Source organism: Geotrypetes seraphini, chromosome 9 (genome assembly GCF_902459505.1).
Source record: "Geotrypetes seraphini chromosome 9, aGeoSer1.1, whole genome shotgun sequence".
Lineage (NCBI taxonomy): Eukaryota > Metazoa > Chordata > Amphibia > Gymnophiona > Dermophiidae > Geotrypetes > Geotrypetes seraphini.
This window is the reverse complement of record NC_047092.1, coordinates 151472806-151485338: the sequence shown is the minus strand read 5'-3', so window position 1 is coordinate 151485338 and position 12533 is coordinate 151472806. Positions and strand designations below refer to the sequence as shown.

Genomic DNA, 12533 nt, shown 5'->3' with positions numbered 1-12533 from the left:
CACTTCAGGCTTTCGGCTGACAAAACTTCTTTGGATGCAACCCAGCAATTGTCTAGCCTTGTGTACTAATATATTTAATAATATATACCAGGCTCTGCACTCAGCCCCTTCACTCCTTGCCAGGCTTTGCACCCTGTCCCTCCTTCTCTAGCAGGCTCTGAACCCAACCCACTTCCCTCCCTGCCCTGCCAGGCTCTGCACCGTGTCCCACTGCCCTGCCAGGTTTTGCACCTTGTTCCACCAACTTGTCCTGTCCCCCCCCCCTTCTGGTGGTCTAGTGGTGGGCTGGGATAGGAGGGATCCGTCCCAGCCGACAATTTTTTACCGCTCCTCCCTCCCCGGTACCTATTTAAATTATGTTGGTCCAGCAGTGTATTGGCAGGAGCGAGCTTTCCGTGCTCCAGTCCCTCCTTCACTGGACGGCTGCCTCATCATATCTTGCGGCCAGCGGCGCACAAGGCAGAAGCGAGCTTTTCACGCTCCAGCCTGGCCCTGCACCACTCCCTGAATGGCTGCCGTCAGTTCTCGTGGAACTCGCAAATAAAGTCCGAGCTATGGCAACTTCAGGTGCATTCTTGCGTTCCACTCCCATTGATGAAATCTGCAAAGCAGCTACTTGGTCCTCAGATCACACGCTCACGTCTCACTACTGTCTGGAATCATATTCCAGATGAGACGGGCGCTTCGACCAAGCAGTTTAAAAAAATTAATTTTCTTAATGGCCAACTCTCCCTCCATCCTTCTATAGCAGATATGTCAAACTCAGGCCTGCGGTGTAGTAAAATTTGGCCCGCCATACAATTTCAACTTTCCACTTAAGCTGGCCTGCCGGTATAAGCGTTGCATCAGAACCTTCCTCTTAAGCTGGCCTGCCGGTACAAGCACCGCATCAGCAGCCTGCAGAGGATCGCTGGTCAGCCTTAGCGATCCTTGCAGGCTGCCATAGCCTCAGCAGCATGTTCAATCTGCCATGGTCCTGTACATCAGAGGAGGGGTGGGACCACGGCAGAGAGAACGCGCTGCGGAAGCCGACTCTAGAGCTTTTGCTGGGCATTCTCTACCCCAGCGCCGCGATTATCTCATGCCAGCCCAGCCTGAGCTTAAAGACATGCACACACAAGAGAGGAGGGAGAGGGGGTTGAAACGAGAGAAACTTACTGAGCTGTCAGTCCCGGGGAGGGGCAGGATTCGGCTCGGTGCCAAGGGTTTTGTCTTGTCAGTTTCTTGAAGAAGACTCGATCCTGAACCCTGCGTTTTCCCCCCCTGGCATTTGTCTAGCGCTGCTGCTTCACATTGCACCCAGAGCTCTTAGTGAAAACAAGCTATCCCAGCATGAATAACTTAAATATGCAAAGAAGTCAAGATAGTTACATCTGTGCTCCTAGCTGACACAAACCATTGTGCTTATGGGACCATCTTTGATACCTTTTATTCAAGCCAAAAAATAAGATATCCTCTTAAAAAGCAATGGCTTTCCTTTAGCACCAGGAATCCAAACTATAGCCATTCTGACAGCCATTGAGCTGGTGTTAGACAGCAAGCGTGAACTAGGACCTAAAAGAGAGAGGAAAAGTCTTTTTTTATTTATTTTGCTTACATCACAGAGCCGGTGTGGGTTTGGAGAGGTGGTAACCCTTATACTTCTACTATGACTAAGGGGTTCTTTTATTAAGGTGTGCATTTAGCGTGCGCTAAAACAGTTAGCGTACCTTAATAAAAGGACCCCTAAATATCTTAATAAAAAATTTGGCCTGCAACTTAGTCTATGTTTTAGATTTCAGCCCCTTATGTGATTGAGTTTGACGCCCCCTGCTCAATAATAAGCTAGGGAGTCCCATATGTGAGAATATGCTGCCTGCTTGTCCTAGGATAAAGCACAGTTACTTACCATAGGAGGTGTTATCTGGAGACAGCAGGCAGATAGTCTCACAACCCTCCCACCTCCCCTGGTTGGCTTCTTAGCTTGCTAACGGAACTCAGGTGCGGGAAGGCAGTCGAGAAGTTTCTTAAAACTTTAAGTGACAATCACTTTTCATACTATCTGTACCGGGCTCCGTGGATGACGTCACCCACATGTGAGAATATCTGCTTGCTTTCTCCAGATAACACCTGTTACAGTAAGTTACTTTGAAACTGGCATTTTGAACATTAACCCATTTCTCTCCTTCTTCCCCCACCTGTGGAAAGTTGGAATGATCTTGTTTACTAAAGTAAAAATGATAAGGCAGCAGTATTTTATTAGGCTAATAAGGAGGGAAGTTATCAGCATGGGCCATGGTTAACCGAAGTTATTTTACTTTTAATCTGAGAGTAATTAGTAACTAGGTCTTATTGCATAAAATGGGACCTGTGCTAAATTAACCTTATTGGTAGCCCACACTGATAACTTTCTTCCTAAATGTTTAAAGATGTTAGTTTTTCAGATGAATATGGTTCCTTAATTTCCCCAGGAAGGAATCTCAGTAGTCCATTTCAGAAAAGAACTTACAATAGCATTTGTGCTAAGAGGCCTATGAGAAAGCGTCTTTAAGCAAATGCTATCTGCAGCTTGCATTCTTTTTTCCATTTCTGTTGGCATTCTTATGTTTACAGGCAGTAAAAGGTTCTGGTGTCTCCCAAGTTAAGCTGTGCCGAGTCAAACCAGGGTGAGTCAAGTCTAGCAACTTGTCTCTGATAACCTTTAGATCACTTGAGGACTGGTCTCCTGAAAACCTTCCATTTCTGTCACCTTGTGGCTGGTAAGGGCACCCACAGTGGTAATAGCTGGCTTCCCTTGAGTTTCAGTACACTGTAGAGCTCTGTCTGCTTTGAGGCAGAGGATACTCAGATTTGAGTCTACCATGCCAGCCAGTCCCATTTTAATTTATTGAAATTACATTTTCCTACAGTGGCAAGTGAAGGTCATGAAGAATATCAGAATGTGACTCAGTTTCTGGACCTCATACCTCAGGACATGTTAGCAGCAGCTTCTTTCCGTTCAAAAGCATATACAAGAGCTGTCATGCACTTTGAGTCCTTCATCATTGAAAAAAAACAAACTATCCAAGAACACCTTGGTTTCCTACAGGTATGTAATAACCTTACCTGGGAACCTTTAAGTCATGATCACCCTGAGATTTGGTGTGAGGATGTGTGTCAACGTTTTCTTCCCTCTCCCACTGTTCTCTCAATTTCTCTCTCTCTAGAGATGGCTCCGCAACTGATCTCTTCTGCCTTTAAGCTTGACCCCAATACTCTCCCCTTGCTAGGCACAGGCTCATGCAGTGATCACATTTAGTAGAGAGCAATCTTCTCCTTGCCGCTACAGTCATTTTCTTCCCAAGCGATGTGCATGGAATGGTGACGGGTCTAGGATTGAGGCTGGAGCAAAAAAGAGAAGAGTCACAGTTTCCTAATGGAACTTCTTTCTTCCCCTTTTGACCTGCAGGAAAAAAGAAAGGAAGGGGTGATTTTGGAGTAAAGTGCAGTGGAAAAAAATTATAATCTTCTTCCTAATGCAGTCCAGTCTTTTAGTTCTTCTTTACCCACACAAGATAGCTTGCAGGGAACAAAAGGGGAGGGGGCTGGCACCCAAAGGTTTTCCAGGTGACTCTGAAGGCCCGTGTTTTTTAAAATCCCTGAGTGCCTCAGTATTGTAATTTTTATTTTCTTATCACCCCTCCAGGCCAGCCCAGACTGATAGGCCATGAGCTCCTACCAGCAGATGAAAACTGATAATTCCAGAGTGTGCCTATAACTGTGTTGTGCAGTCCTTCACTATAATTCTAAAAAGTCATTAAACACTCAGGAGAAAATGCTTGAGTACCTGAATAACTTCATGTAAACCATTCTGAGCTCACCTGGGAGAACGGTATAGAAAAATAAATCAATCAGTCTGTCTAGACTTCCATTTCATTTTGTGCTTTGCACACTGAATTATTCTCATACAGAAGTATGGACAGATAAAGTTTCAAGGTTATTAGGATTTTATATACCGCCTATCAAGGTTATCTAAGCGGTTTTTACAATCAAGTACTCAAGCATTTTTCCTATATGTCCCGGTGGGCTCACAATCTATCTAATGTACCTGGGGATATGGAGGTCTGAGTGACTTGCCCAGGATCACAAGGAGCAGCACAGGGTTTGAACCCACAACCCCAGGGTGCTGAGGCTGTAGCTCAAACCACTGCGCCACACACTCCTCCACTTTTTACAAGCTTATAGTTATATTGTCACTGCAGTCATGTTATATACAGAGCAGTGACACTCTCACTAAAATATGTTATAATTTTCATTGAAAAGCCACTTATCCATAAATTTTTCTCATACATTAGAATGGAGTTTCTTGACCAATGATTTACATGTAGCCTCCATGAGTCTACTTGGCCAGGCAAAGAGTTCTTTTCCACGGAGGACTTTTTCTCCATTCTTCTGAAATATACTTTGTTTTGTATGCTCTTGTGACGGGTGCAAGTGTCTGTCTGCTTATAGAGAACAATTTTGATATTTTTCTTTATATTGATTTTGTACAGTTCTTTTTTTTTTTTCTAATATGCTTTGTTATGTCATATGCATCTGGACAGGTCTGAAGGACAATAAGGAAGGAAAAAGGTGGTCTTGAGTGCTAATTTTGTCTTCTAAAGTCCTACCTGACCATTCCAGAGTCCCACTTGTGCTATATTATGCTCTGTAGTTGGAGTTTTAATTGATTCTAAGTGGCAGCCATAATTGCTTAAACTGATTACATAGTATAGAGTTTCTTTGGGTTTCTCTCTTGAGTGTGGGAGCATGGTTCTACTGGAGGCTGCGGGACCCTCCTACTGTCTGGATAAACTGGGGCAAGTGTACATTTGCTTTGTTACAGAAATACTGAAGAATTGCAGGTTGCACAGTGCCTCTATAGGGAAGGGCACAAAAAAGTTTTTCTATCTCTGTCTGCTAGCAGGGAGACAAAACCCCTACATCTGGACTGATCTGGTAACACTAAAAAAAAAGAAAAAGGAAAATCCAAGTAAGACCACATTTTACCTTATTGGTATGGGAGTGAGGGAGAAGATTATAGATTAAGACCTCAGACAGCACCCTAAGCAGCCTAAATGGTCCTCATTACTACACATCTTCTGTGTTTTTATTATTAGGCTTCACTTAGATTCTAACCCATGTACACATAGTGCTGCCTGGCTGTCAACCATTCAGGACAACTTGCTTATAGTATTTGCTATTGCTGCAGTATTTATTTATTGGAGTGGTACAAGTTTTCCTAGGTGCTTATAAAAAAACACTCAAAAAACTTAGACTGATCCAGAGCACTGCTGTTCGCCTTATTTTTGGACTAAAAAAATGGAAGCATATTACCCCTTTCTATCAAAAACTTCATTGGTTGCCAGTAGAGTCCAGAGTTCTGTTTAAGTTTTCCTGTATTTGTTCCAAAGCAGTTTTTGGGATGTTACCAGACTATCTTGCTTCCCACTTCTCTTTGAATTATCTTAACAAGAATACATGTAGAATAAATCTATTCAACTATCCCCCTTTAAAATCCTGCAAATATAAGAAGTTTTTTGACAGAATCTTTTCCTTCCAGGCCGCCAAACTGAATATGTGGCTAGGAAAACCTATATTAGAGGCCACTTCCTATTTTGATTTTAGGAAAACATTAAAGACCCGTCTGTTCGACATGTCTATATCCTAGTACTACAACTGTTTAATTCACTTTTGTTCTTAACTGTTGTATTTCAATTTTAATTGATTCTTAATTGATGTATTTTAATTTTAATTGATTGTTTTTATTATGTCATTTCAATTTTTATCTTGTTGTAAACCGCTTTGAACCTTTTTTTGGTATAGTGGTATACAAAAATAAATTATTATTAAGTCAGATTTAGCTTCTAAAGTCTCTTTTCGGATCCCTTCCATTTGGATTGAGTAGTGATTTTATTCGGTAGATATTCAGCCAGTGTTGCTCAGCATGTTTTTTTGGTTGCCACTGGTATTATGCCCAGATGCTCCATGCTGGGCTGTGTCCAGGCACTGGCATTGACTTTCTAGGTTTGGGCAGTCCACTATTTTTTATACAGTTATGTGTGATATTCAGGACTTAATTGCCTAAGTGAAACCAGATAAAGATAGAACTGTGTTATGCAGTCCAATTAACTTAGGCAATTAAGTGCTGACTCTGCTTTGGGACCGCCCACAGAATCGCCGACTATGGCTTTAGCGGTTAGTGCTGATATTCAATGGCACCAATTGGTTAAGTGCCACTGAATATCAGCGGATAACCTCACACAAGTGATTAACGGGGCCGGAGTCTCTCCTGTCCAGTTAAATCACTTTTGAATATTGGTCTCACTGGTTTTTATTTTCTAATGCAAGGAAAAATATTTGGAAGAAGTCATCCTGTTCTATTTTTTATTTTCACTGAATCCATATTTGCATCTTTATATTTGTGTAAAGAAATTGTATGCTGCTATGCATGAACCTGATGGAGTGGCTGGAGTGAGTGCCATTCGGAAAGCAGAGCCATCTCTAAAAGAGCAGATCCTGGAACATGAAAGCATCGGATTGCTGAGAGATGCCACAGCATGCTATGACAGGGCTATTCAGCTGGAATCGGACCAGGTACAACAGGGTAGACTCCTGTGTTTTTCTACTCTGATAAAAAACTATGGTTTTTGTGGGAGAAAATCTGTGCTTTTTCATTCAGATTAATCATTTTTGAGAAGATCTATACTTCACATACCGTGTAAACAAGGATTGGTGAATACAGTTTTCAAAGGAATCTAGCACCTAACCAGGAAAGTTTGTGCCTAGATCAGTAGTTCCCAACCCTGTCCTGGAGGATCACCTGCCAGTCAGGTTTTCAGGACAGCCCTAATGAATATGCATGGAGCAGATTTACAAGCCTGTCTTCTCCATTATATGCAAATATCTCTTATGCATATTCATTAGGGCTATCCCAAAAACCCGATTGGCTTGTGGTCTTTTAGAAAATAATCCTTTCACAACATGGGCATATGTGAGCAACTTTGGGAAAAGGTGACTATAATCAACAAAAACAAAATGAGGTTTTAATGAATTCTGTTAGAGCAAATGACTTGTAATGCAACAGTCCAAACCTCATCCTTTATTGTAAAAAAAAAAAAAAAGGTTACAGAAGTTCAAATACAGGTTGCTTATAGACCAGGGGTGTCAAAGTCCCTCCTCGAGGGCCGCAATCCAGTCAGGTTTTCAGGATTTCCCCATTGAATATATATGAGATCTATTTGCATGCACTGCTTTCATTGTATGCTAATAGATCTCATGCATATTCATTGGGGAAATCCTGAAAACCCAACTGGATTGCGGCCCTCGAAGAGGGACTTTGACATCCCTGTTACAGACCCATGACATGAAAAATTGGCCATTCTTATTTTTGGGAAAATTGATGAAAAATTAAGCCTTCTGGGAGGCAGAATTCGGCTGTAGGAGGGAAAATGTATAGATTTACATTTCTGCTACATTCACACATTGTCTATCATGCAGTTGGCCTGTAGAAGAAGTAGAGGAGAATTGGCTACAATGTTATAGGTAGCAAAATGATTGCATACCTTGCACTTATACAGTGTAATGAAGCTGTCTGATAAAAGCAGAAGTCAGACTTGGTAGAGAAAGCTGGGGTGTTGGTTTTTTTAAAATATAATAATAATAATAATAACTTTATTTTTGTATACCGCCATACCCTGAAGAGTTCTAGGCGGTTCACATTAGTTAAACAGAGATTACAAGTGGTTACATATCAAATTGATCATAGAGTTGCAAACATACTAGTTCAGTACTGCCACTAATGCTTCCCTATTTTGGGGAATGAGATAGAAGTCATTGCCTTTCATTATGCTTGCTAAGGTGTTATTTAAGTGAATGTTAAAATAAGACAACTTAATACTTTTCTGACCTGCAGATCCTTCATTATTATGGTGTGGTGGAATCAATGCTGGGACTTGGTCAGTTGTCTACTGTCATCACACAGGTCAATGGAGCACTTGCAAACAGGTACCATTTACTGAAATTCAAAAACATCTACAGATAGTGCGTATAAATAAACTGAAGATATACTTTACATAAGTGGAAGCTGATATCTGAAGCAGTCTTACTGCCGTAAAACCATCTCTTAATACAGTGGGATGCTTTGGACTAGTGCTGCCCGATTTCCGATTCGAATAGATTCACCGATTCGAATCGGGTGAATCGATTCATTTTGTAAAAAAATCGGCCTGGCCGATTCGATGACCAACCCTCCTCCCCCCATCTCCTAAAGCAGGAGCGGTAGCGCTGCCTCTTGTTGGCCGACCACTGCTGCTCCTGCTTTAGGGGATGAGGGGGGAGGGTCAGTCAAGAAGGCGCGGACAGAAGGTGGAGTCCGGGCGGGTTTTGGAGCAAGAGGGAGGGTGCAGCGTCGGCTGTCGCTTAAATGAGGATAGGCGGGAGCGCGAGCCAGGCGCAGCTGAGAGCTGGAGGCATGTGCACTGGAGGTGCGAGCTGGGCCCTTTGGACTTCCATCTGCCATTTGCGTTTTGAGCGGCAAGCTGTGCAGGGGTGCTTGCTCTGCCTTCTATCGCGGCAAAGAGTCGGACCATTTAAATGTGCTAGCGCCTAATGGCCTTTGTGAAGCGACTGGTGAAGAGACTAATAGTTGGATACTTTTAAAAGATAAGTGCTGGTTTACCGGGATATTGTTGTTTATATTGTTGGGTTTTAGTTTTATATTTTATGATTTTGCTTTTAACTTTAGATCAACAATGGCTGATTTTATAGGAAAATTACTTGTCTTTCTTGTTCTCTACTTGCTAGGCACTAGTTTATGTTTCTGTTTTCTTTGCTTTGTTGGTCCTTTCCTACCAGGAAAGGACCAACAAAGCAAAGAAAACAGAAGCATAAACTCATAACGTGATACAACAAGAACTCCCTGCCTAATCAAAGCTAAGTTCTTTATAAGTTTTTTTTCTGAGAAGTTTGACATCATTCTAAGAATTAGGCAGGAGGGGGAGAGTGCCGATGAGGTTAGTTCCCTGTCCAGTGCAGTTGTGGAGTTAATTACTGACAACGCACGGGGATCTGAGGCCTCTCCTCTTTGAACAAATCTTTCTAATGTGTATTGTTAGAGATAAGCTTAATAAGAGAAAACTTCATCACTGTTTTCAATTGAGAATATGAAAATTTAACGAGAAGTATTTTTGTGAGTTTACAATTGATCTCTCTTTATCCTATACAGTGGTGCCTCACACAACGAACTTAATTGGTTCCAGGAGCAAGTTTGTTATGCGAAAAGTTCGTTATGTGAAACGCGTTTTCCCATAACAATACATGTTAAAAAAAATAATTCGTTCTGTAGCATAAAATATGCTAAGATGACATAAAAAAAGATAAATTTTTTGTTATTATTTTTATTTAGATACATCTAAAAACATAATTGTTTTTTAAAACAACACACATTTTTTAAATTTAAAGACAGACTAAGTAGAGTCTAATTTTACAGTGAGAGAGGGCAGAGTCTCAGCGGCAAAAACTGGGACTGTTCATTTTTTTTTTTTTTTCTAGCATCGGGGAAGCGGCGAGAGTAGCTCCGCCCCCCCCCCCCAACGCATCAGCAGTAGGCGCCGGGCCCCTGCGAGCCGACGGTCCGCCACTGTACAGGGAGCCAGGCGGAGAGAGGGCAGTTAAGCGCAGTGCCTGCGCGGAAGGATGCAGCTCGGGCGACTTCGTTGTGTGAAACGAAGTTCGTTGTAGGAAGCAAGACATGAAGTTCGTTGTGCGCAGCTTTCGTTATGCGAGGCACCACTGTATATATATTGTTTTGGAAGTTAGAGTTTCCCCACAATAACCCTTGCTGTATACCACTATTCATTGAACAATTCTGTTTACTTTCTAACTATAGACTGCGCTTTCCTGGACTGCTTGGATGTAAGGGGAAAAAGCCTCAGATCCCCACACACCACCAGAGCAAATCTTGTGGTTGTGCTTGAAAGGGAGGTTACTTCACAGGCTCAAAAAACTCCTTGTTTATTTCCCACACTTCCACTGGGATTTAGACTTAATAGTTCTGTTCAGTTGTCCTGGTTGCTACAATGGGTTCTATCCTTTAGATAAGCGGTCTCAAACTTGCAGCCCGCAGGCCGATGCGGCCCTCCAGGGACTATTTTGTGGCCCGCAGTCTGTCCTCTCCACTTCACAAGTTTTCCGATTGTGGAGAGAACAATTGCGTACAGACCACGACTGCTGTAAATGGACTTGCGTCTCTCTGGAGGGAATGTCTGCAAATGGCTCGCGGCTCGCCTAAAGCAGGGGTCCCAATCTGTTTCCCTTCCCTTCTTACTGCCCTCCCCCAAGCTACCGCAATCGGGGAACAGGCCAGCGCCGAGGTGTTAGCTCTCTCTGCTTATCTTTCCCAGCTCAGAGCCGACCAATTCTCGTCACCTGATGTCAATTCTAACGTCGGAGAGGAAGTTCCGGGCTAGCCAATCGCTGCCTGACTGGCCCGGAACTTCCTCTTGGATGGCAGAATTGATGTCGGGTGATGAGAATTGGTTGGTCCTGTGCTGGGGAAGATAAGCAGGGAGAGCTAAGACCTCGGCGCTGGCCTGTTCCCCAATGGTGGTGGCGTGGGGGAGGGCAGGAAGAAATAAAGAAAGAAAGGGGGGGACAGGGAGACAGAAAGAAAGAAGGGAGACGGGACACAGACAGAAAGGGGATGGAGAGAGAAAGACAAAGAAAGGGCGAGCATGGAGAAAGAAAATAAGAAAGAAAGGGGGCATGGAGAGAGAGAGAAAGAAAGAAGGGGGCAAGGTGAAAGAAATAAAAAGTTGGGGGAGGGAAGGAGACAGATGCCAGACCAGGGGAAAGGAAGGAGGGGGGGAGAGAAAGGAAAGAAAGATGTCAGACCATGGAAATAGGGACGGAAGAGAGAGATAGGAAGGTAAGACATGGAAACGTAGATTTTGAAAAGAAAGCAGAAAAATTGAATATTAAGTTAATGCCAAAGATGGATGCAAGGCAGAAAGTAAGACGGAGAGAAAAACAGTCAAAGGACAAGAAGGCCCTAGAAACCTAGTTAAAAGCACAGAAAAATAAAGTCACCAGCCAACAAAGGTAGGGAAAATGATTTTATTTTTAATATAGTGATTGAAATGTGTCAGTTTTGAAAAAGGAAAGATATTAAACTTTAAATGTACTTGGAAGGCCGTGGAAAAAATAATTAATGACAATTTTGCATAAGGTAAAACTCTTTATAGTTTATAAATCTTTCCTTTAACTGTTAAAGGAAAGATTTATAAACTATAAAGAGTTTTACCTCATACAAAGTTGTCATTTCTTTAATAAGACATTAACTATTTTTTCTGCGGCCCTCCATACCTACAAATCCATAATGTGGCCCCACTAAGGGATTGAGTTTGAGACCACTTGTAACACATTGCATTACAGATTTTCAGCGGGGAATGACGCTTATCTTTGCCGTTTCACTTCTGCTGCTGCAATCAGTGCCAGGCTTGTGCATGATACTGATCTTCAAACTCCATGCCTGACTGTACCTCCACCCCTGCAGACCAACGGACTCGCTCAGGAATGGGTGGAGGCATGGAACACTGCAAGACACTGCCAAGTCTCTAGGTATGCCCAATAGCCTCCGCCGAACTTCGTCCGGTGGGGCTTGTGCAAACCCGGCACTGATTGCAGCAGAAGAAGTTAAATGGCAAAGATAAGTGAGGATGAACTTGTTGCAATAACAGTAAGATGCTTGAGCAGCTGGTCACATGATGGAAGGGTGTTGCATATGGTAGCAATCTGATTAGCAGACGAGACTCTTGTTGCCATATCAAAGGCAGGCAAGACACAAATGATGTCATTTAGCAGTAGTTCATTTAAATCCAAAAGCTGCTTCTGCAGTTTTTTGTTTTGTTTTTTTTAAATCATTGAATTCAGTTGCCAGTTGTTTAAGAAGTTGTTTTCATGTATTGATACTAGTCTCAAGTTTTTATTTATTTATTTACTTTAGCATTTATACACCACTTATAGCCTAAGTGGTTTACATTCAGGTACTCAAGCATTTTTCCCTGTATGTCCTGTAGAGAATGACACGATGGCAAAATTCATCATCGTTCCCGTCCCCGCGGATAACCGCGGGAAATAATCCCATGCCATTTTTTTAGTGTCTATTTCAGCCTCAGTCCTTCTATACCAGCATTCTTCAAAGCAAAGCTTGAAGGTCAGTGGTTGTGGCCATTCATACTCTGATTCTTATGTGAGCCAAGGATAATGAAGCCATTGTGACATCACTGATGTGATTGGCTCTTAGGCACTGGTGGAATGAGGCATTATGACATCACAATATCTGCTCTGGATACCAGAGACTGTCATTCTGTAGTGTCTATCTCAACCTCAGTCCTTCTACACCAGCATTCTTCAGAGCAAAGCTTGAGGGACAGTGGTTGTGGCCATTCGTACTCCGATTCTTCCCTCTCTCCTTAAAGAATGACATGAAGATGGCTTTCCACGGGGATGGGAACGGTGATGAATTTTGTCATCGT

General features: G+C 42.6%; 1 protein-coding gene across 2 annotated transcripts in view; it reads left to right on the top strand.

Moving 5' to 3' along the window:
* The window catches only part of ATR (ATR serine/threonine kinase), a 152935-nt gene that overhangs the window by 97135 nt on the left and 43267 nt on the right, over positions 1 to 12533 (top strand). For both annotated transcript variants that reach the window (XM_033958442.1, XM_033958441.1), the window contains 3 exons: positions 2889 to 3067; positions 6430 to 6594; positions 7913 to 8004. In XM_033958442.1, the coding sequence (XP_033814333.1) occupies positions 2889 to 3067; positions 6430 to 6594; positions 7913 to 8004 (436 nt within the window). The remainder of the gene's footprint in view (positions 1 to 2888; positions 3068 to 6429; positions 6595 to 7912; positions 8005 to 12533) is intronic.